Here is a 23199-nt window from a genome sequence, read left to right as displayed (position 1 = left end):
CATGGTTACTTCTCTAGATCTCAAAGAACAGCATGGAGAGCGTATATTCCATATTAGATATGCTCTATGGTATGCCAGTTAGATATAATGGAGCAAATATTCTACCATGGTGTCTAAGAATGCGATGCCAGGCAGTTTACCATGTTAGGGCTTATACAGCATCTAAACTGTACTTTTTCCCCCCGTTCACCGAGGATTACTAAGAGAAGAGTGTAAATGTTAAAAGGGTTGCTATCCTGCAATAAGGACCAAGTGAGTGTAAGTGCAGTTGTACAAAAAAAAGGAATGATTCTTTTAAGTCACTTTATGAGACTGATTCCTAGTATTCTCTGTGCAAAACATGGGTAAGAGGTTAAGTCTATTACTCATTTAATGTTAGTAGTACCACAATATCATCATAATCAACTTCAAAAATATGTATTTTTCCTTTTAATTAACTTGTGAATCTAGAATCCTCTGATGTCGTATGAATGTCCATTTGCAGAGAAGGAAGCACTGTAGGATGCATAGTTGGTAGTGAGAAAGGCATTTTCAGCGTTTAAAAAAATATACATACAAATATAGGCCAATGCCTTGCCTGCTCTGTACAATACAAACTGCTTTTTTATGTGAGCTATCGTTTAATGCAAAAGTTGACAAACGCACTCAAGCTGTCAGTTTTCTCTTCTTATAGAACACCCATGGGGGGTCCATGCTTCATTGCTCCGAAATGCAGAGTTCGGTCGCCATTACCAGACTAAAACAGAAGTCAGGTCACATCTCCGCAATCAGCTGGATTCTCCTCCAGACAAGAAAAAAAAATAGTAAAGGCAGCAATTTCCCCTCCAACACAGTCGAGAGTTTGTTTCACTTCTGCTATCAGGTCCTTGGCAGTGCAGAGGGATGGGTGTGCTTTAGTTCACTATCTACCTCCATGCCACATCTCCAGAGTTAAGTCAGTTGGACCGGTCCTGCCGTGCCCTGACCCTCTGGCTGAGAGATCAGTGGACCGCCCCGTTGTAGGACTTGCCGTACATGTTAAAGTCTGTCTCTGCTGAGTGGGTAGAGATGGGATGCTTGTACAGAGGGTTGGAGGCCTGGGGGCAAAGTGAGACATAGGGACACAATGTTAGATGGCCCTTTGACCACTTACCTACATGAACGCTAGTGTCCCTTTTTTGGGCATGTCATAATAAGAAAACATTCCGCGAAAATAGCAGTACTACAAGCTGTTGCGAGCTTGCAGATCAGCTATTTTCGGCGAAGAGGTGTAGAAAGAAAAAAGGAGGGGACCATGTATAGAGCCCTGGAGGACCCGGTCAACAAACTATATAGGGTTTAGGTAGTTAAGCCCTATATACTTTGTCGTATGACATTTAGCAAAAACAGCTGATCAACAAGCTCACAGCGTGTTGCAAAAGTTCTGGATTGCAGTTTTAATAAAATCCTTTCCACGATGAAACGCATAATTTCTCAGCGGTTTAGGCCCCCTCATTTTTCCCCGATACACCAAATGTCTTTGTCAGAAATAGCCGATTTACAAGCTCACAATATGTTGCATAGTGAGCTTGTAGACCTGCCATTTTCACCAACTATTCGCCCAAGAATAGGGACACTATGGTTCAAGTGGCTAAAATGATTATTCATAAAAATAAGTTCCGGATTGCAGCGTAAAAAACAAACAAAAAAGAAACAATCACTGACAGCTCTAGCAGTCCAAGGGGCCTGATGCTTTCAATCAGCACATGATGTTTATGCCACAACGGATGTGTCGCATAAGTTCTGTTCTCACTGATAATATTTATAGCCATAGACCTCACATCAGATTCGGCTGCTGTCCTAATCCACAGAGAGCCATGGATGTGAGGAATGTGGTCCACATGTGCCTTAGTTAGAGACCGCAATGTAATGTATGCCCTTAAGTCAAAATTCCACGGTTTTACAAAAACAGACATTTGACACAGACTTATTTGAAAATACATACATGTAAAATATCATACTCGGTGTGCCTCATTTTAAGCGGTGTGCCTCGCAATTGGAGCTGGTACTTTTCGCTGCAAACGCAGCTTACTAGAACAGTATTACATAACCAAATAGCTGCAGCTGAGATGGGGGCAAAATGTTTCGGATGTAAAGATTAGCAGGAGGGACATCCTCACCATCTCGTATCTCGCGCGGGAACGTGCGTTCTGGAAGCGCGAAAACTCTCGTCGGTCGTGGATGGTGATGACCAGCTTCCAGACAGCCAACAGTACGATGCCCACCAGCAAGATGCTGCCCACCACCGCTAGCAGTACGGTCATGGCGTCAGGTGCTCCGCCACACTCTGTGAGAAGGTGGGCAGACAGGATGTTAGAAATTAGGACTGGCAATATATGGAATGTAAATAAGCCACTGGCTTTTTTGCATCTATCCTTTTGATAATGGTGTAACAATGTATGTCATTTTACATATGTTTTTATTATCAATAAAGAGGTCAAAGTCAAAGGTGTGTTTTTTTCCTGATTTTAATCAGTTAAGCCTTGTTTTATACGATCTGCTATTTGCAAAACTATTTTTTTTAATATCGTCACCATATGATTTTATATTCACAATATGGATATCGAGGTATAGGGTTAAAACTATCAGGATATTAGCTTTCGTCCATATTGCCCAGCCCTATTAGAAATATTAGCCATAAATTAAACTAGCATAGCCTATTTGGTACAAAACAGCCAAAGGAATGTTTCAAAAATAATTTCACAGGGTCTTCTATTAACCCCCCTCTCTCCTTCTTGTGAGAACTAACAGTGTTGGGAGCTCTGACCTGGCTCTTTGAGAGCTGTGAGGACGGACTGTCCATTGGCGTGCTCAGAGTATGTGAACTTCATGACACAGTCGTTCTCCGTCTTGTACACACAGAGCACAGCGGTGGTCTGGTGGTCGTCGGTTTCTGGAAGTAGAGAGTATGGGAGAAACAAAGTTTCAATCACATGAACGGCTTGCTTTGACGAGAGGGAGAAATAGAGAGACAGAAGAGAGAAAAAGGAGAGAACAGGAGGGAGAGGATGGGGAAAATTAGGAGGGGGCAAGCTAGCTCTGATTGGAGAAAAAGGAAAACACTTTATAGAGTGTCCACATTTCTTTCTTGTGAAGTCACTATTGGGAAGTGAATGCCTTCCCTGGTAGGGAAAATGGGGCTTTCAGCTCTCAATCTAAATCAAATACAATATCTGAAGGCCATTAGGGATTGTGAGGTCAGCAAACCCATTCTGACCCCCTGCCCCAGCTCCCCCCTTCTATTTTGTGCACAATGTTTCCGGAATGTACATGTGGAGACCATTAAGGGCAGTCAGATGGCTGAACTAGCGGGGAATGCAGTGAAAAGGCTCATATCTGGGCCAGGGGCTGGCGGGGGCAACACACAACTGTCTGAAAATAGTTTTAACTGGACTAACATTCACCAGCCCCACTGTCTCTTCTATGCTAGACTGCATCACAATGCATTTACTTATTAATACTATACATTCCCAGACATTAGTCAAGTGTTCCCCGCTGGGCTGGGAGCAAAGTGGAAAATGCTTTTAGGAGATGCCAGGACTTATAGAAAAATTACAGTCTGGACTCTGAGAAGTCTGAGACTCTGGAACATTACAACATTTTAAGGGCGTATTTAGCAAAGGAAAGGAAACAGGGAGACATACCACCCCTTATATATTTCTGTGGTCCGTTTGTTTCTCTGAGAGGGTGGATGGAGGTATTCATTAAATTGCCGTTGCAGCCAATTTTTCTGCATTTCATTGCAGTTTGCAGCAGTTCCATTTAACTGATTTATCATGCCTAGTACATTAGAGGATACATTTTGATTAATATAATTTGTTCTTGTACAATAATGTGACACTATAAAGCTATTGTTTATTTGTCTTGCTGTAATTACCACCGATGATTTTTGCACAGCATTCCACAGTCAATTTAGATCATTCAGCATCAGTGAATAAAGCTTGCTAAATGATCTTCGGAAATAGTAATGTACAGTATGGAATAAAGTAAACGCTGCTAGTGTATGGAATAGGAAATTAAATAAAACAATTATGCTGTATACCGGTATTTATGGGAATCCAGCTGTTAAGAAGAAGCGTCACTTAGTTATCGAGCAGTGCTTATATATTGTACTGTCCAAGCAGTTGTTATAATCATATTATAACAAGTGTTATTCCTGTCATGGAGAATGTGGCTTTGTACAGTACCTCCTCCTTAAGCAACAAAAAGCCAGCCATTGTTTTTGTCAAATTATTTGATTTGCTACAGAGGTCCCTTAATAAGTAAAAACAATAACTTTGCAGCAACAAAGCTTAAGGGAAAAGGCCTACTTAAGCAGTTGAGGGCAAATACTTGGCCAGCGATACTTGGTGATGGCTAGCGAGCACCCAAATTGTACCCCAAAGTGTTTTCATGCAACACAGTTCAGCTCAGTGCTCCAATAATTGATTTCTTCTGGTGGTGGTGGTGTTGTTGGGTATTTCTTTTGCAAATGTTTTCTTATATTGCAGCCAGGTTTTTAAAAGTGGCACGTGGGGGACAAAGCTTAATAGGAGCAGGTAGAGTTCGATGTTTGTTTAGTGGGTGGGGTATACCACCTATTGAGGGGAAACAAGGGGGCGGGGGGCTACATAGAATTTCATACTTTAATGGGCTGCGTGCTTTGAACCAAATGAGGGGTTTGGCCTACACTGCCTGTTATTGCACCCTATCTCGGGGAGTGAAGATGTCCTTGGTGCCATGAGAGGCACAGACTAAAACCCGCCACATAATAACATAAACAACCGCCCACTGTGCACAGGGTGTACCCTCATAACTAATTATAGAGATGCGTGTGACACGTTTCAATGTCTAAAGGCTGCCAATAGACAAGCCTTAACATCTGCTTTTCGCATCTGTGCATAGACACCAGCATTTGATACTTACTATACTTGGTAGCTCTGTGTGTGTGTGTGTGTGTGTGTGTGTGTGTGTGTGTGTGTGTGTGTGTGTGTGTGTGTGTGTGTGTGTGTGTGTGTGTGTGTGTGTGTGTGTGTGTGTGTGTGTGTGTGTGTGTGTGTGTGCGCGCGCGTGCGCGCAGGGGTACTGTAACACATCAAAGGCGTGCAAATGTTTCACGTTCAGTGAAATCACTGAACACCATACTGTATTTTGGCATGGCCATACCACAATAATGGTGAAATGGCTAAAATTAAAAGTGACAGTGGAAGAGCTATGTAATGCTTGAAGTGAAACTGTTACAGATGCCACAGATGTGAACACTCTTCTCTGCCTGCCAGCCAGCTGCACACACACACACACACACACACACACACACACACACACACACACACACACACACACACACACACACACACACACACACACACACACACACACACACACACACACGAGTACATGTAAGAAAGAGTTCTACTCACTGAGGGTTTCCACGGTGATGATTTCATCTTTGCACAGGCGCTGGCAGGTCTGGTTGTCAGCCAGACGCCCTGAGTTGAAGATCCTGCATTCGATACACTCCCTAGAGGGCAGAGATTAAATAATAATAATCATCTTCATCTTTCATTCACATTTTAAGAAATAACTCCACAGTTAATTCAAGCATAATCCACACATGCACGCCATTTGAAGATCAGTCCTCATCAGAAATGCAAAGGCAGATTTTACATATTATGCGCTTCTGCTGCCATAAAGTAGACATTTTACTGGAGTTCAGGTCACGTTTCATTCTGACTGTTGTGTTGTCTACTATCTACCAGGTCAGAAAAATGTGATGTTCAGAGGAGGAAGAGAGGTGATGACCCCATCTTGAAGGTTAAGGTCAGGTCAAGGGTTAGAGATCACTCCTTAAAGATGGCCGTTTACCTTGGAAAACCAGAACCATGTGTGTCTACGGGATGGATTGAATTCTCCTGTCCTAAATAGAAGCCATTTCTCCATTCCTGAGAGCCACTGCAGCCCAACCTCAAAAGATTGTCTGGATGAGTGATGAGTTATCACAAGAGTGCAACCTTTCATTTCTCTGGGTCACAAATGGCATCCAAATTTATCTTAACATCTCTCTCTTAAGGGCTCTTTCTTTTCAAAGCAGAGATAGTTTAATCAGTGAGGGAGTTAAACGGGTGTTTTGGCTCCATCCTTGACCCGAACCGTGTGTGATGGTTTGACCTTTGTGATCATGCCTTGTTCAAATGTTCTGCCTTCCTTCAAACGCTATGAACTTTTTGACCCATCTGCCATTAATATGAATAAGCATGACTGGGATTATAAACCTGACAAAGCTTAAAACTTTAAGCTTAAAGCTTCAAATGTTTTGTTACTGTTACTCACCTAAGTTTCGCACCAAACACATGGTTGACATTTGAAATCATAGGTCATGTTGCTATGGTAACCAGTCAAGAAGGCAATGTAAAGTGAAAGTACCATGTCAGAGCATAGGGGCATGGGGTTGTAGCTTAGGCCATCTGGTAATGTGAAGGTCACCGATTCACCTCCCGGCCCCGTCTTTGTGTTTAAGTGACCCTGAGCAAGACACTTACCCCCTAACTGCTTCCTCAAAGCACTCATCATGATTCATAACCAGCTGAGCAGACATCAGCTAGGTGAAGCTGAATCTTAATTTCCTCCATGGGACAAAGGTCTCCCTTTCCCTAGTTTTGAGTTGGAAGATTACTCTCCTCCACCAAAAAGAAAACCCTAATCAAATGCAAAACAGTGGAGGCTAGATTTGACAACCAAGTAGCCAATGACAGTGCAACCATCCATTCAGACGATAGAATCGTGATAATCATAAGCCACTTTTTGCCAAATAATATTTCAAGGAGTTTAAAATGTTGAATTTCACAGTCAAAATGCAAGTACTGTATTTGTGCCTCTGACAACAAATAATAACACTTCAAGTTGTCACTGGAAAATATTGGATACGGTATATGATGGAGAAGTGGACCTGACATACATACTGTACATGGCGAGGATTTTTTTAGACTTGAGCTCCATACCTTTTAGTGCCGCAGGCATCGGGGCAGGTGGGGCATTTTTCACAGGTTTCTCCGAAGGCTCCTGGCGCAGTGCACTGGCAGCGCCCACACACACAACTGCCTCGCCCGCTGCAGATCTGACCATCATCTGAAAGGCAGTAGGAGGTCTCCGTGGAACAGTTGCAGTTGTCACCGATGTAGCCGGCATGGCACTTACACTCCCCACAGTGGCACTCTCCATGACCTGGGAAAGGACGGAGGAAAGACAGGAGATCAACACTAATAATCATTCTAAATGATTGGTTATTGTGACACTTGTTACCGTTTTGGATGTTTTTCCTATAATGCTGTTCTGATCTGTAATAACCCATTCAATCTGGGAAAGCATCTACAAATGTCTTCTGAATCCTAACAGTTTTTTGAAATAATGTTGCTATAGCAGTGGTTCTCAAACATTTTCATGTCAAGGACCACCCAAAATTATATGTATTTGGCCACGGACTCCCATCTGAATTTCTTTTTGTCCCAGGGACCCCCAAAAGCAAAGACTTGAGTCAAAAAGGTTCCCTTTAAAAATATATGTATTCATAGATTTGCACAAATTGTCAAAATTTTTCAAAAATAGCAGATCTACAAGCTCAATAATATATATAATAGCCCAAAGTATGAAATAATGGTTATAGCTAAAAACCTAAAATGACACAGTATGCGTTCTCGGATTGAATGGCATAAAGAATCTTGTAAAACAACCTTGTACCTTATAACTGACTCAACTGTATTCATTATTCAGAAAATAAAACCCTCATTGTGACTAGGTGGGCACATACACACACACACACACACACACAAAGTGTACTTCAGGGATTGCTCTCGCCCGACCACCACTGTTACAATGACCATCCTATTTCCCCATACAAAATTACAAGAATGTAACTGCATATAATGCTGCTAGCGACTGAATTGTATGTGAAAATAAATACCTTTAACACTTAACCTTACAATGGTGAACAGCTGGAGCATCTGCAGACAGATCCTTACCAGAGGTCATCTCATACCAACAAATATTAATCCTATATTGTCACTGTCGGGCAGAAACCTCCATATTCTAACTTTTTGTGTTTATTCGTAAATGAATGCTTTACTGATCATACTACAGCGTTACAGAAGAGTAGCAAAAGTAGCAGATCCACAAGCTTGCGCGAAGCGACACGTTTTGAGGTTGTAGATCTGCTACTTTTGCTACTTTTGAATTTGAAACCTGAAAAGTAACAGTTTTGGATATATGAGGTTTCCACCCGAAAGACGATATACTTGGTCCCCTCCTTCTTTTTACCATGGGAAAATAACAAAACGATGCGTTGTGAGACTGTAGATCTGCTATTTTCAGCGAATGTTTGTCTATTACATGTCCAGAATAGGGATGCTAGGGTTCATGTGGTTATAATAGGACTAGCACTATGGCAAGCAGTCTGAGAGTAGGCGATGCCTCAGGGGTGTGAGCTGTGTAGCGCTTATTGATACATTGATTCGTTTCAGTTTTTATGTGGTTGTTGGTCGCGCTGCACAAACTCATCTCAGACAAGAGGAGGCCTTGACCGATAAAAGACGACAGCTGTAATCGGGGGAAGCATTGCTGGACAAGCGCTTTTCCACGCCAGTTGCTTTCCAAGACCCTCCACAATGAACACATTCATTAAGACATTATCACAGCTGGCGAAAGTGTAGATTGTCGGGAGATGGGGCACGCGACGTCAAGACAAACACAAAAAAAATACAAGCAGAACAAAAGGTGATAATTCAAGGTCTGAGTTGAGGAGAAGCGATTTTGCAGCTTTAATTTAACAGGTATGGAAAAAGCATTAACATTCCCTTATGTTCACATGAAGCTGTGAGATGATCAGCCTGCAGCAAGAGGACTGTCACATTTTAACCAAATAAACCCTATATACTTCGTTGACCTGGGATCCCCAGGAGTCTTTATTTTGCCCTCTCCTTTTTTCCCTCTACAACAAATATTTTCGATAAAAACAGCCGATGGCAACGCTTTGTGAGCTTGTAGATCTGCTATTTCCATCAAATTTCACCTATTATGACATGCCCAGAATGGGGTTTCTAGGGTTCATGTGGTGGTTATATAATTAGCAGTAAAAACACTCACTCTGAAAGTTCTAACAGACAATCCAAAAAAACTGTTCTCAGGTCAGATCAGATCACAGTATTCACAGGAGGTCCTGAGCTGCTGTAAAGTACAGGAAATGTCTTCTTTATAGAGGTTAACACCTCTGCGTAATGGTCATCTCACTTAGGTGCATACATATACTAGCACTGCAAAGGTGGATGGTCTAACCTTCTGGAAGGACACTAATGAAATCCAGGTGTTAGCCTGCCTTTACGGTAATAATGGATAGAGAATTCTTCTTGCGTCACTTGGTTTGCCATAAGCAACAGGGGGCGCACTAATGTGCCGACCGCAGCATTCTTCCCACAGCGTATGTGTTTCATAATATTTCGTCTGTTCTTTATTGATACGAATAGGGATACACTGACCGCATGGAGACAGTATGAGTAATTGTCTAAACTAGGACATAAAACCCCACACACAAAGTAAAAAAGATCATAAATGAATTACAGCAATAGTTTTATATCGTGTTGAAAATATTGGGTCAGTCACAAACTCAATCACCAGTGTGAGCAAATGTTCTTTTTGTTCATCGGACAACAGACAGATTGTGGTGCCACTGTCAGCCATGGAGCTAATAAAGACTCGGATTTTGAGAGTCAGCATGGAACATTCAGATGTTTATTACAAGTTTTATAATAATAAAGTAGTATTAGTATAATAATGTAGAGAATTATCTTTTGTTGTTGTTTTGATGAGGGCTGCTCAAGACCTTAACTTCCCCTCAGTGATGAATAAATACCTACCTACCTAAATTTAAACAAAGACGTTTGCTATGTGCGGCAGTATGTTTGCAAGGGAGATACACCATTGCAGAGTTTTTAGACTGTTGACCGGGGTCTATACTAGGCCCCTTACGTATTTTTTATCCTGGTAGACCATCCCCCTTCCGGAAATCTCATTTGCATTTGATACAAATGAGATTTCCGGAGGGGGGGGAGGGGGGGGGGGTTACCAGGCTAGTAGAAGCTACGTATTTTTCCCCCTGAACACCAAATCCCTTTGTTGAAAATAGGTAATCTACAAGCATTGTGAGCTTGTAGATCTGCTATTTTTTGCCAAATGTTCCCCCAGGAATAGGGACACTAGTGTACATACTACATTATTTGTGGTAGTGCAAAAGTAGTAGTACAGTAATGGTGGAGAGCATTCTTTCAGGTGCAGTTCCAGAATGTTCAGTGTTTAACTGGGCTGAAACCTGAGTCCAAGAGGGTCACAGATCCTTCTTTACTCATTTCATGGTCAGTGAACCATCATTCAGTGAGCACTGAAATCACGGATAAAAGCATTTTTATTGGAGGATAAAAATGGAGATAGAAATGCTAGATTCAAAAGTCTGTTTTACCTTCTGTGTGGCTTAGCGGCCCATAAACATATCAGGGAAATGCGCATCATGACTTAACAATATAACAATATACTTTACACCCCTCTCATATTGAGGTGTTTGCTGGATGCTCTTTATAAACTACCTGTTATTTATCCTTGAGGATGCACTTTTCTGAAGCTAAAGAAACTTTCAAGGGGGAAAATGTTGTTCTGTCTTTGTGGCTTATACTGTATATAAATCTAAAACATACAATTTATACAAGAGGATTGTGCAAGATAATGCCCAAAACTACAGTATGAGCTCTGTTGGTGAGCGGGTTTTTACAGGTTAAAGACAGCTGACCTGGCAGTTGGGTCATTGTTCAGAGCTCTGACGGCCTGAGGGAAAAAGCTCTTTCTGTGTCTCTCTGTAGTGGCTTTGTGTCAGCGAGTGGCATGCGTGGCATTAGGCTCAGTCACACAACCAGGCCTGAGAATGTGTCCTGAACAGGGGGCACTGCTGCTAGGATATTCACTGGTTGAGATGCAGGCAAGTTTTGTCTTGACAGTTCGGAGGATAAAAGAAGTTCAAGTGCTGCTTCTTTGTCAGATGCTCACTGTCAAACAAGTCATGACGAGCTGTTAACATACCTACACCTTCTGCTCATATTGTCACCGTGTGTGTGAGTGTGAGTGTGTGTGTGTGTGTGTGTGTGTGTGTGTGTGTGTGTGTGTGTGTGTGTGTTTGTTTGTATGCGTTTGCGAGCGCGCATGTGGATATTGTTAAGGTTGCCACCCTTGACAGCCAGAACACTAGGCTGTTTTTCGCACGACGGAGTCAATGCGATAACCATAACAAAAATAAACTGTTTATCTTTGAGTTGTGTTGCTGAGAGTTTGCCAACCATGATGTGTGTGTGAATGTAACAGAGAGGAGAATTAAACTGCATATCATTTCAGTTACAGCTATCTCTATTTACATTTCTCCACTAAACATTTACTGTACATGCTGATTCAGCAGAGATCTTTCCTGTGAGAACCATCGCATTCCCTTGGCATAACGTGATTGAATCGCCTATACACTACAGTATGGCCCCGTGGTATTCAGTTATGGTAAATAACCGTAAACCATGATCCCATGTCCTATAGTATAGTACTGGAAGATGATCTTCTCACAGCAAAGAACTCATTCACAATATTGAGAGACTGGCACCTCGCCAAGCGAGAATTAATTTGCTGGACACAAACGCAGCACTGAAGCATGCAAACGTCTGGCAAGAATCTGAGCTCACATTCCGTAATCATCACAACATCTTGAAACAGATGTTTTGCACAAAGTAGTGCAAAACATATTTTCTTAGTGAGCTCTAAATCAGCTAATTTATTGTGGCTTATTGTCTGGTCATCATGACATGGCGCGATGGTGAGGACAAACACGGTGGATGATAAACACAGCTGTTGGATGGGTGGAATGTGTTCAGATGCTTGGTCCCCTATTCCCCCTTCGTTTGTTACCTCATCATGACGTTGCTCTCAGGCATCTGGTGAGCATTGTCCAGTAGCCTAGCCAAACAAAGGTTATGGCAAATGTACGCGTCATTGTACCGCCGTGGAAAACTTTTTGTCCTAAGACAAGGTATAAATGAGCCTTTACACATAATGAACCATTCCAGGTAACCTGAATGCAGATGGGCTGTGTTGCCACATTTCTTTAACTTTCGTTAACCAATTAATTTGACACAACTATCTAACCTATACATGAGACTACACCTGATAAATAGCTATCTAACGATGATGTCATAAAATGTAAGAGGGAGTGACAGAGGGCACGAGGGAATGAAATACTCAACAGAATGGAATCAGGCCATAAAAAAGACTTGGCCTGGTGCTGTTGTGTTTCTCCCGTGCTACACTAGGCTCTCTCCCTCTGTTCAGTAGATATAGGTCACCGAGTTAATTCATATCTCGCATCACTGCTGCTGCACCATATACTGTAAACATCAGCCATGAAAGAGAGAGAGAGACTGCTGAAAAGGACATGACAGCCATCATAACTCAGAGCCTAAACTGCAGATGGCCCCAGACCAAGTCTACCCATACAGACACAAATTTACAGTAAGGTCTCATTGCCCTGCTTTTCACTTCTCCATGATTCAACCTTAACTACGATACTATTATTCACAGGCAATATTCAATCACTTACACATACACACATACCTACATAAACTATTGTCTTCATGTAAGCATACAGTATATGCTCTGAGGAGTTTCACTTGGCTAGTGATAAGCATTCCCCAGTCCGCAAAGCACTGGCCCCCAGAATGTGTAAGACTGAGTGAATTATAGGCTCTCTGTGTGTTTGAGTATGTCTTGGTTTTCTGACTTTATGTAAGGATAAATATGGAATCTAGAGCATAGTTCAGTCTTCTGAGCCAAAGCAAGCCAGGACTAGGAACATATATATTTACACATTATCATCATCATCGCTACCCAGTGCCCACAGTCATGAAACCAAATGTACAGTACACTGGGCAAATGTTAAGGAGAGGGCCAGGCTATTATTAGAAGCGACTGACAACGGCATGTCAATGAGTAATGAGAAGAAAGTGGCTTCAGAATAAACAGGAGAAAGTAAACCCATGCAGCATGTTTCACAAGAAGCCCACAAAATAAACTATAGGTCCAATCCAACCGCACTCTTGACTGCATTTCCAAATATTTCCTGCTTGCCACTTCAGAATGTCTAAAGAGTACTTGACTCATCATCAGCGCATCTCATCTCTTTTCAGGATGGAGAGAGAGAGAGAGAGAGAAAGGAGAGAGCGCAGATGTGTCTAGTTCAAAGCATAATGCTGATGCTTAATTTAGACACCATCTTACAACTACAGGCGTTACCCTCTTGACTGAATATAATTCACAAACCCTCCAGTTGTACTGTTCATTGGTGAAAACATCAGCCATTGGGGACGGCGTTTGTGGGATCCACATTTTTGTCTACAACTGAAAAATCAACATATTAACAGAACAATAATGGTAGTGAGATTACAGTGTTTACACACAGACCAATGGCCTCTCAATCTAAACACACTCCAAGAAGACACAGTTTTCCTATTTACATTAAGTCTGAATTCTTTATCTGGACTGGACTGAATGACCCCCACAGAGCTGCTGGTCAATGGGTTGCCCTGAAGAACTCAGCAACCCTCATCCTGAATCCTTGGTGGGATGCTGTGAGGCAACATGCAGATCATGGAATGTTGGTGTGATGCTGTTGGGCTACATGCAGAGGGAAGGGCTGGTGTGATGCTGTGAGGCTAAATGCAGAGGGAATGGCACGCTCTTCTATGTGAATAGAAGCTCCCCTCTCCCTCCCAATGTTGACAGAGAAAGAGAGAGAGACTTCCTCCATTGGCAGCCAGAGAGCCAACTATGTCCCAGAGGTGTGTGTGTGTGTGTGTGTGTGTGTGTGTGTGTGTGTGTGTGTGTGTGTGTGTGTGTGTGTGTGTGTGTGTGTGTGTGTGTGTGTGTGTGTGTGTGTGTGTGTGTGTGTGTGTGTGTGTGTGTGTGTGTGTGTGTGTGTGTGTGTGTGTGTGTGTGTGTGTGTGTGTGTGTGTGTCTCCCAATAGAAAACATGCCCTCTGACCACTCAGGTCTCTGTTAGTCAGAAGCATAGCTGTACTTCCTGCTGTCAGCGGGGTTGGAGGAGAGGAAACAAAACAAAACAGTACTTTGAATATTTGGAATATTTGTGGTGTGCTTGAATTAGCACGGTTCACATGAGGAATTTGGAAGGAAATCTACTGCCCAATAAACATCTCCTGATTTTGATTTGGCAGCCAGGTCCTAAAATATCAGACCATGGTTAGAATTGGAAAAATAATGTGTGACTGACTGAGACATCATAATCATGAACTATAGGATATCATTTTTTTTTTCATTTAGATGCACTCTTTTTGAACGACATCACAAAGAGTTGTTGTATACCAAACTATAAATACACTTGACTACACACACAATGTGAAATACAATTTAAATAGTCTGGGTGTGGGTGCAGTTGGTTCTGGTCTGAAATGTAATAAAAGGAACAAAAATGAGAACTCGTGGGGTTCTTTGAACATTAATTTCAGACAGGCTAGGCCTAGACCTAGATATATCTATTGTAGCAGAGCGCCCCTCCCAGAGCCTGGGAAGACTGAATTTAATGAAAGCTGTGACAGGAGAACACAATGTCACCAAAAACCACATGGCTTAATTATACAGTAGGCTGTGGGATTAGATTATATGTGTCGTCAAGACTCTTTGGTCATAACCTCAAAGTGTTAGCTCAGACTACTTTGTGTTGTACTAGTCTGACAGAGAACAAAGGTAATAAACAACAGACCATGCTTTGCGGGGGAAAACGTGATCTGCAGTCCGTGCTATGCTAAAGTGGCTAGCAGTTTACATTAGCATGGTCTCCTTTTAAGGACAGACACACACACACACACACACACACACACACACACACACACACACACACACACACACACACACACACACACACACACACACACACACACACACACACACACACACACACACACACACACACACACACACACACACACACACACACACACACACACACACACACACACACACACACACACACACACACACACACCCCAAAAGTTACACAGCAGCACATCGCAGCGAAGCATCGCACTCCCAGTCAGATAAGACTGCCAAATGAGGGATGGAAAAGAAAAGCGATGCTTTCACAGCAAAGATAAAACCTCAAAAACAACTGACAGAGAGGCTTTTAGCCTTGATAAACCTCAGAGTGACAGCGTCTTCTGTAAACAAGCACTCCTCCTCTGCTGCTTTTTTACTTTAACTCAACACTTAATGGCACACAAAGACACACACAAGGAAAATGCATTTTCACAATGTTACAGAATGTTAAGTGAGACAACTCTACATACTTAAGACATCTGGGTATTTAACTGATCATTTAACTTTTGGATCTCACATTGGTATTTTAGTAAAGAGGCTAAAGCTCAAGCTAGGTTTTTTATTTTAGAAACCAAGCATGCTTTTCCTTTTCTTCCAGGAAAATAACTGGTTGTGAATACATTCCCCCCTCTGTTGTGTTGTTAATGATTTAATTATGTTTTGGGCTTTGAACATAAATAACAAATGTAGGCTTTGTAAATAAAAATATCATTGGGCAGATATGACAAAGCACATTACTGAAATATAATAAGTAATCAAAATAAAGAATGTACTATGGCCAAAACAGGCCATATCCTTAATAATGTAACACTTATTCAATATTTATACAATATATAAGGGTTAGGGTTAAAAAAAAATACAGAAAATAGACGATCTACAAGCCCACAACGCGATGCAACGCCTCTTCGCTGTTGTCACTCATGTACTGCCTCTGTTTGGCTCAAACATAGAACTAATCCTCTTTCAGTTCAAAAGGCCATCACACATTCGTACATTCAGGAGATAAGAAGAGAGACACAACAAAACAGAATCTTCTGTCCGTCTCAAAACCCTCCAAGGTCATCCCCAGTCTGATCCAACTCTGCTGCACTGGAGAGGGAAATATGCTTCGAGGACGTGGGAGTGGTAATAAATGTCATTCAGTTTTAGTATTCCTATTTAGTGGGTCTTAATACTGCATGAGATTAATTGGGTTTTTAGGGAGGGTCAAAAAAAGAAAGAAAACTACAGTCAGACATAGTCTGTGTATCACAGAGGCTAGAGTTTTATGCTTTGAGATTAAAAGTGGATCATATAATGTGGAACAGTGCCATCAGTTCTGGAGGCAAAAAGAACGCTGCAGCAACAACATCTGCTCAGATCATCCAGGCCAGATGTAACAAAGCTGGAGCTTCCAGCAGCTCACAGGAAAACAGAGAAGCAAAGTGAGGAGCTGATACACTGACTCCTTCCAGGAGCTCCTGTAGTGTTCATCTGAAATGTAATGTCACTAGTTGTCTCGCACGCACACACACACACACATTATAGATTATCGATGTTGTGACTCCTGAACCTGTACCCAATTTCAACAACCTCATTGAGTAACTGCCCTTCAAGATCCTTACCCTCACCTTAACTCTTTGACTTCCAATGGCGAGATTTCTCTCATATTTTGCAATGGCTCACAGTGCCAATGACGAGATGTGTGTTTTCAGTGGTTTTCCACTAGATGGCGCTGTTCGCTCGCCTATGGGTCATCTCATGATTCTATGAGACTCAGATACGTCTTTTAACCCATTTAGACCTGAGGCCGATTCTAAAAATGCCTTCTAAATCCTGACCTAGGTTTTCTGAAAAACTTCAAATATTTATTCAAAAATTACAACAAATGTATGTTGCTATATACTGTACATAGCAACAAGGACCCCAAAAGGGGTTCCTGTCCTGAAAGGTATAGTTACAAATAGGGGTTCCCACCCAAAATGGGTGGCAAAAGTGATTGGGGGATCGATCATAACGGAGATAAATATTCTATGATTTTTCAAAGGTGAGTGAAAACACTCTGCAGGCAGTGGCGTGGCAAAATGATGTTTTATTTCTGACAGTCAAAGAGCTAACCACACCCTTGCATAAATTTACAATTTCTATCCCTCTTTTCATCATTGTGCTCCATCACATCTAGGGGATTTCCTTGAAGAGCTGGATACTATTATCTGCTCATTCCCGGAAGATGGCACTCCTCTTTCTACAAGGCGACTCCAACCTACCCACTGACAAGTATCTTCATGTTTATTCTCTTCTGGCCTCATTAAAACTTTCCTTATCCCCTCCTATTCATAGAGCTGGTAATGTATTGGACTTCTCTACATCATGCTCCCCCTCTAACCTCTCCGTTACACCCCTTCATGTCTCCAACCAACACTTTGTAACTTCACTTCTCGATCTCTCTCACCACACCATGTGTCCTTCAGCTCCTTGGTTATCTGAGGCCCTCAGAGCTGAGCCAACACATCTCTGAGTAGCTGACAGGAAGTGCTCAGTCCTCTGCCTCTAAGTTACCCAAGGAAGCTCTTCTTAACATTGTCTTCTCTCCTAACCCCCTCCACTGGTTCACTTATCCTTCTCTAATGAAGCTTTCATCACCTACTTTGATAAGAACTCCACTCCTAAAGAAACAGAACCAAGCATTATAGACCAGTATGACTTACTTTCTTTTCTTTCCAAACCCTTTTAACGTGTTGTTTCTAACAAGCTCTCTCTCCACCTCTCACAGAACAACTGTTTTTATTCTAAGCAGACAGGATTCAAACCTGCCCATTCCACTGAAACAGCACTCGCAGTCAAAGAGGTATTACATACGCAGGCAGTTGACAATCTGGTCAGCAGTTTTTGAAATATCTTGTTTGAGACAGACATCACGATCCCTGCTAGCAGGGCTAAAATATTTGTTTTTCTATTACAAGGAGGGGTCATTTGTAAATCACTTGTGACACAATACTGTGGTAGAATTGAACACGTACAGTACCACATAACGTCACTGTCGGGAGGAAACCTTGTATGCCCAAAACCGTTACTTTTCATCAAGAAATTGGAAAAACAATGGATCCAATGTAGTTATTATTTAGTCTCAAGTTCTTGTTAATACTTTTCATTGGTGCAATATTTATAAAATCCACAGACACACTTAACCACTTTAACATTAACTTTTAAACTATTTCAAAAACAGCTGAACATATCGTGACACATTTGCGACATAAAAAGTTGAAATATGGATATACAAGGTATCTGCCCGGCAATGATAAGTAAGTAACCCATTTCTCTATTAACCAACTCCATTTGCTTCAGTTCAGCCCAACTGCGCCCAACCATGTAGCCTATTCAAATTGGCTCTGTTGTGCGTGTTCTGTATAGTGTTCATAGATGTGGCTGGTATTCTCCCAATGCCAAGCCATTCACAACAACTATATTACTGCCCAATCTGCGTGTGTCTCTCTCTTTATGTTAGGAGAAAACTGCCCAAAAATGTGGGCTGTTAAAATATGCAGGCACAACAAGCTCTCTCTTGTAGGCTAAGTCAAACTGTTCGTCATCAGAAATAAATACATAATCAATATGTAGGCTATAAGAAATGTAGGAGAGGGTGCCTCAAAATAGCCACAACCACAATGGTTAGGTTATCTTTGTGAGCCAGCAAAAGAATATTATTTCACTGATAGCAGGCCACTGCTGACCTTCAAAATAAGCAGCCAGGAGAGCTTATTAAAACTAAAAGAACATAGCACGAGGTCAGATTTCGTGTAATTATGGACATCGGTGGCTCTGACACGTGTGATTTTGCACGGCTCACATCGCATGACTGACAGACAATAGTTATTACTGACCAGGAGAATAATGTTTACTTTGGCATTCTCTTCAATCACTTGATGTCTGAACATACTCCTTCTGTATGCAACTTGTAGTTAAGTGTAGGGTAAAAGACTATATAAAATAATGAGTCAAGGGTCAAATACACCACTGAGATCCAGTGATTAGGGCCAGTACATACCGAAAGCAACCTACTATTTTGCGCTGACGTTGATGATGTACCTAAAAGTAGCTGAGTCTGCATGTTGTGTGTTGACACACTGAGGCATCTGAAAGAGACTTATAACCACGGGTGTGTGTGTGTGTGTGTGTGTGTGTGTGTGTGTGTGTGTGTGTGTGTGTGTGATGACAGTGATGGTTGCGATGTTTGTCTGTGCGAGTTAGACATGGTGGCGGTGGATCTATGGTGGTGACCTGTTCTTAAGCCTGATTTATCCTTAGTTTTACATGTGCACCGAAAACAGCAGATCTACAAGCTCACACTGCATCGCGTTGTGCGATGCAGTGAGATCATCTATTTTCAGATGCGCGAACGCTGTGCAACCAAGTATAAATCAGGCAGACATTAATCACACTTCTTATTCTGGGTGCAGATCTGATAGTGAGCTCATAATTATCTGCAAAATGTGCTTATGCGAAAGATAAAGTGAAAGTCATGAAAATGTCACTCAAGCAAACGGCTTAGGGTTAAAACTTGCCACTGTTGCCATTAAGTATCACAAAAAAAAAAGGAAGGATAATTTATACGGTCAAACTTGTGTCCAACCAAAAAGGCAGAAGAAATGCCAGTCTAGATTTGGGTGAGATACACACACACAATGCTTCTTTTCACTTCCTTCCAGTGGCTAACCAAGACAGAAACTCTCTTCTTTTAAGCGTTATTTGAACAAGTTCCTCTGAGGCCTCAACACATCAGTGCCAGGATGATCTCTATTGGTCTACCTTGAAGATCATGATCAGACATGCAGGACTGACATATCTCAATGCATGCAGAACACTAGCTAGGCAAGCTGACAAAGCGTCTTGGCTCCTTTATGGAGAGGATAGCTTATGTGTGAGTGGATGTGGTGAAACTCCATGAGAAAGTGTGCCCGCCGGCAAACAGGTTATTAGTCTTGGGTACCTCTCTGTCCGTCTCTAAACAAGTATAATCCAAGAACGTAGATACTGTAGGTGGCCTGTTCTCTAGCCCATTCCACACACAGAAAGAGCCAGAAGCTTCACATAGCCTAATATTTATTTGGTCAACAACAGCAGCAGCAGTGCACCCCGGGGTCCGCACACCATGCTTCCAACAGTAAGCAAACAAAGATTTACACAGCTGTTCAACATTTTTAACCGTTAAAACAATTATTGGATGCTGTTACGTTGAATGGAACCAAACGCAAGAGCAGCAACCTCTAGGGGAGTACTAATGCTTTAGAACCACTCAAAACTTTGAGCTGTCCGTAAGCTGGCCTGACTTCACAGTAAGTTCTTCAAACAGATGCAGAGCCCACAAAATGAAAACCAAACACCAGCCCTTCTCACCTGATGCCATAAGCTGCCCACGTTTCACAGGCACAGATACTCGCATTGTGGGGGTGAATTGAGTTCTAACGTGGCACTCAGATTTCAGTGTTTCTCCTATATGCATGAAGCAGAAGTCCCCCACCTTAAGTTACATTATTTTGCGCTACCAGTATGGACACTTCATATCCAGTTACAAACTTGTGAGACAGACAGAAACAAAGCAGAGAGGAGAGGACAGGACAGGAGACGAGAGGGCTTCAGCCAGTCTCATTGAAAGAGTTACAACACTCTTTGATCTCCACGCGACGTGATCACATTACTTAAGCATTCTCCTTGTTGGTTTTGGCAATAAATGTTTGAATATTGTGTTAATAATCTCCATTTACAACGGAAGTCCATGGGAGTGTTGTAGGCTATACTCACTCTCCCTGGGGATCCGCCTATTGGCCATACAGAACAGCATATCGCTTCATAATTCATATTCAGGTCAATTAACTTCACGCTTACCTGATCATCTCAGCATATTAAATCACGTTACAACAAGCACTGGGTAGAAGTCAACATTGAAGCAAACCAATGCTGATCAGGATAATCATTTGCCTAACACGAGACAAAAGGGGAAAAAAAAGTCCTGCAACTTCACTCAAAAGACAGCAAGTTGATATCTTACAGATTTGTTCTTTTTGTCAAGAAAGCAACACCGTTGCACGATAAAATAAACCACTTAAACCTCAGCATCCGTAATCTGGGAAAACGTAATATCATATTTAATGTAGAGTGAAAACAGAAAAGTCCCTACTATAGAGCCCCGAGGGATTCCGCTCAACAATGTATGGATTTTAAGTGGCATCAAACATTACATCAAACATATTAATTTGATGTAACGTCTGTGACATAAACATGGAAGATCATCTTGATAATGGTCTTGCATACAAAGATAGAAGCCTCAGTATAGCCCATAAGTAAAGTGTTCTGGAAGCTGTCCACAGGGCCACCGTGACGCCACGACACCTGTCAATCTCAATGACACCCGACTTCTTATTTTGAATGAAAAAAACTAAAACCGTGCGCTATACAAATTCACCACCGCTGCTAGAACGTCATAATAGGGGAAACACTGCATGTTGACAAAACAATCCTCTATGAGCAACATCAATGCATCATTTGGTTACACTAAGTAGCCTCACCCCTAACTATGGGTTACCTGCCCAACCACGGTGATGATGATGGCTGATGCACAAGCAACGACAAAGGCATAAATACATCTATTGCTACCATATGTATATCCCACATAAAAGAGTATGTCAAGTCAAAGCAGAAATGATAACTTTATACGCGAGTCCTGCCTTGGGGCCAGTAACCTCAGATTTGCGTGATGTGGCTGTGGTATGTCTCTGTGCCCCAATGTGTTTGAAGTGTAAAGAGGTGCCCTGCAGCTGTAATGTGGTACGTTAATCCTTTCTTACACACAAACGTCCATGGGGCTGGTTCCATTTACTCCCAATTCTTTGTCATGTTTCAGTTACATCTTTCACATTGCCAGCTCGTTAGTAACTCACGCAAACTCACAAATGTCCCGAAGTGGCACCCACGTCAAGTGTACCCAGATGCTACAATGAAAGCAACAGCAGGAATCAGCGAGGAAGGGAAAGAGAAAGGGAGAGTGAAAGATATTCAGCACACTACAATTTCAGTGCAACGTAACACCTGCAAGGCTCCAAGGTGCCTTACCGCCCGAAACGATAGGGCTGAGGAGGGGTGGGGCATCATATGTGCTGCATTTAATGTGGGAAAGTAGCTGAGAAAATGATACCATGCTGAGCAAGCTCTGTGGGGCTTTTGTCTGTGACGGTCAGGTTCAGTCAAGTCTATAAAAGTGGAAGGGAGGGGTGGATGGAGGGTAGAGTGGAGGTGACATGCAGTGTTTGCTTTACCTCAGGGCCAAGGGACTGATCACTAGGAGAACAGGTGGCGCTCACGTAGCTGCTACTACATCACAGGTGGGACTTCAATAAACCCCACCACAATGCATAATCGTTCCATGCATGTGTAACCATCTAAGAGTTGGTAGATCTTCGCAGGGTATCTGGGGGTTTTTCATATGAAAACAATAACAGGCGTGGGGAGGCTTAACAGTCAAAGTCAAAGGGTTGAAAAGAGTTTAGTTTGAAAGGTGAAACCCACTTCAACTAATCTGCATTTCGTCCTCTGCTGACAGTTGCAAGCCGTTATTTGTGAAATACTCCTTACAATAGCCTGCTTAAGTGCAGGGGCAGGGCTTGATCCTTTCTCGTAATTTGTTGATTTGAGATGGCATGGACAGGAGGTTGGCCTGGATGAGCTTTAACATTTATTCAATTTATCTAAAGACCGACGTGACCTATTTAATCGTTGATTAACTTTATCTATGTGCAAGAGGAAATTAGTGGCACATACTTTAAATGTTTCTAACTGCCCGTCTTAACCATATACAGTAAAACCATCAGTGTTCATTGATACAGATTTTACATTTAGCAAAATACAGATAAATATAGATAGTGAAATATACTGTATATGTGCAAATGCATTTCTTTAGTCTCACCTGTACTGCTCTATGCCTGCTGCTATACTTAGCCAAAGGCATGAACTGATTTTTAATGAATGTGTTTAATAAAGACCAAATACTCTTTGTTTATGACCAGAGTTTAAGTATGAGTTTTAAAGTCCCTCTTTAAGTCCAAGTTAGAACTAAATCTCTCCACACTATAGTGTGTGCCATACATTGTAAATGCAACAAGTACTGTACATGTTAATGCTTCAAGTGTATTGTATTAAATAGATAGCTAGATTAATGTACCATATAATGTGTCAATCCCATACAGGCTGGGCTTCTAAAGAAGCAAGACACTTTAA

The 23199-nt window shown here is 41.9% G+C and overlaps 1 protein-coding gene across 1 annotated transcript in view; it reads right to left on the bottom strand.

The window, feature by feature from the left end:
- Window positions 1-416: 416 nt before the first annotated feature.
- The window catches only part of itgb5 (integrin, beta 5), a 47228-nt gene continuing 24445 nt past the window's right edge, over window positions 417-23199 (bottom strand). Inside the window, exons 12-16 of the mRNA XM_084085227.1 lie at window positions 6996-7218; window positions 5418-5518; window positions 2786-2911; window positions 2139-2305; window positions 417-1076 (exon numbers count right to left, since the gene is read on the bottom strand). Of these exons, the coding sequence (XP_083941353.1) occupies window positions 981-1076; window positions 2139-2305; window positions 2786-2911; window positions 5418-5518; window positions 6996-7218 (713 nt within the window). The 3' untranslated portion in view covers window positions 417-980. The remainder of the gene's footprint in view (window positions 1077-2138; window positions 2306-2785; window positions 2912-5417; window positions 5519-6995; window positions 7219-23199) is intronic.

The sequence above is a fragment of the Gymnoscopelus microlampas genome (assembly GCF_963454915.1).
Source record: "Gymnoscopelus microlampas genome assembly, chromosome: 17".
NCBI classification, from domain to species: Eukaryota; Metazoa; Chordata; class Actinopteri; order Myctophiformes; family Myctophidae; genus Gymnoscopelus; species Gymnoscopelus microlampas.
Note: the sequence above shows the minus strand (reverse complement) of the source record. Positions and strands in the feature narration are given on the sequence as shown.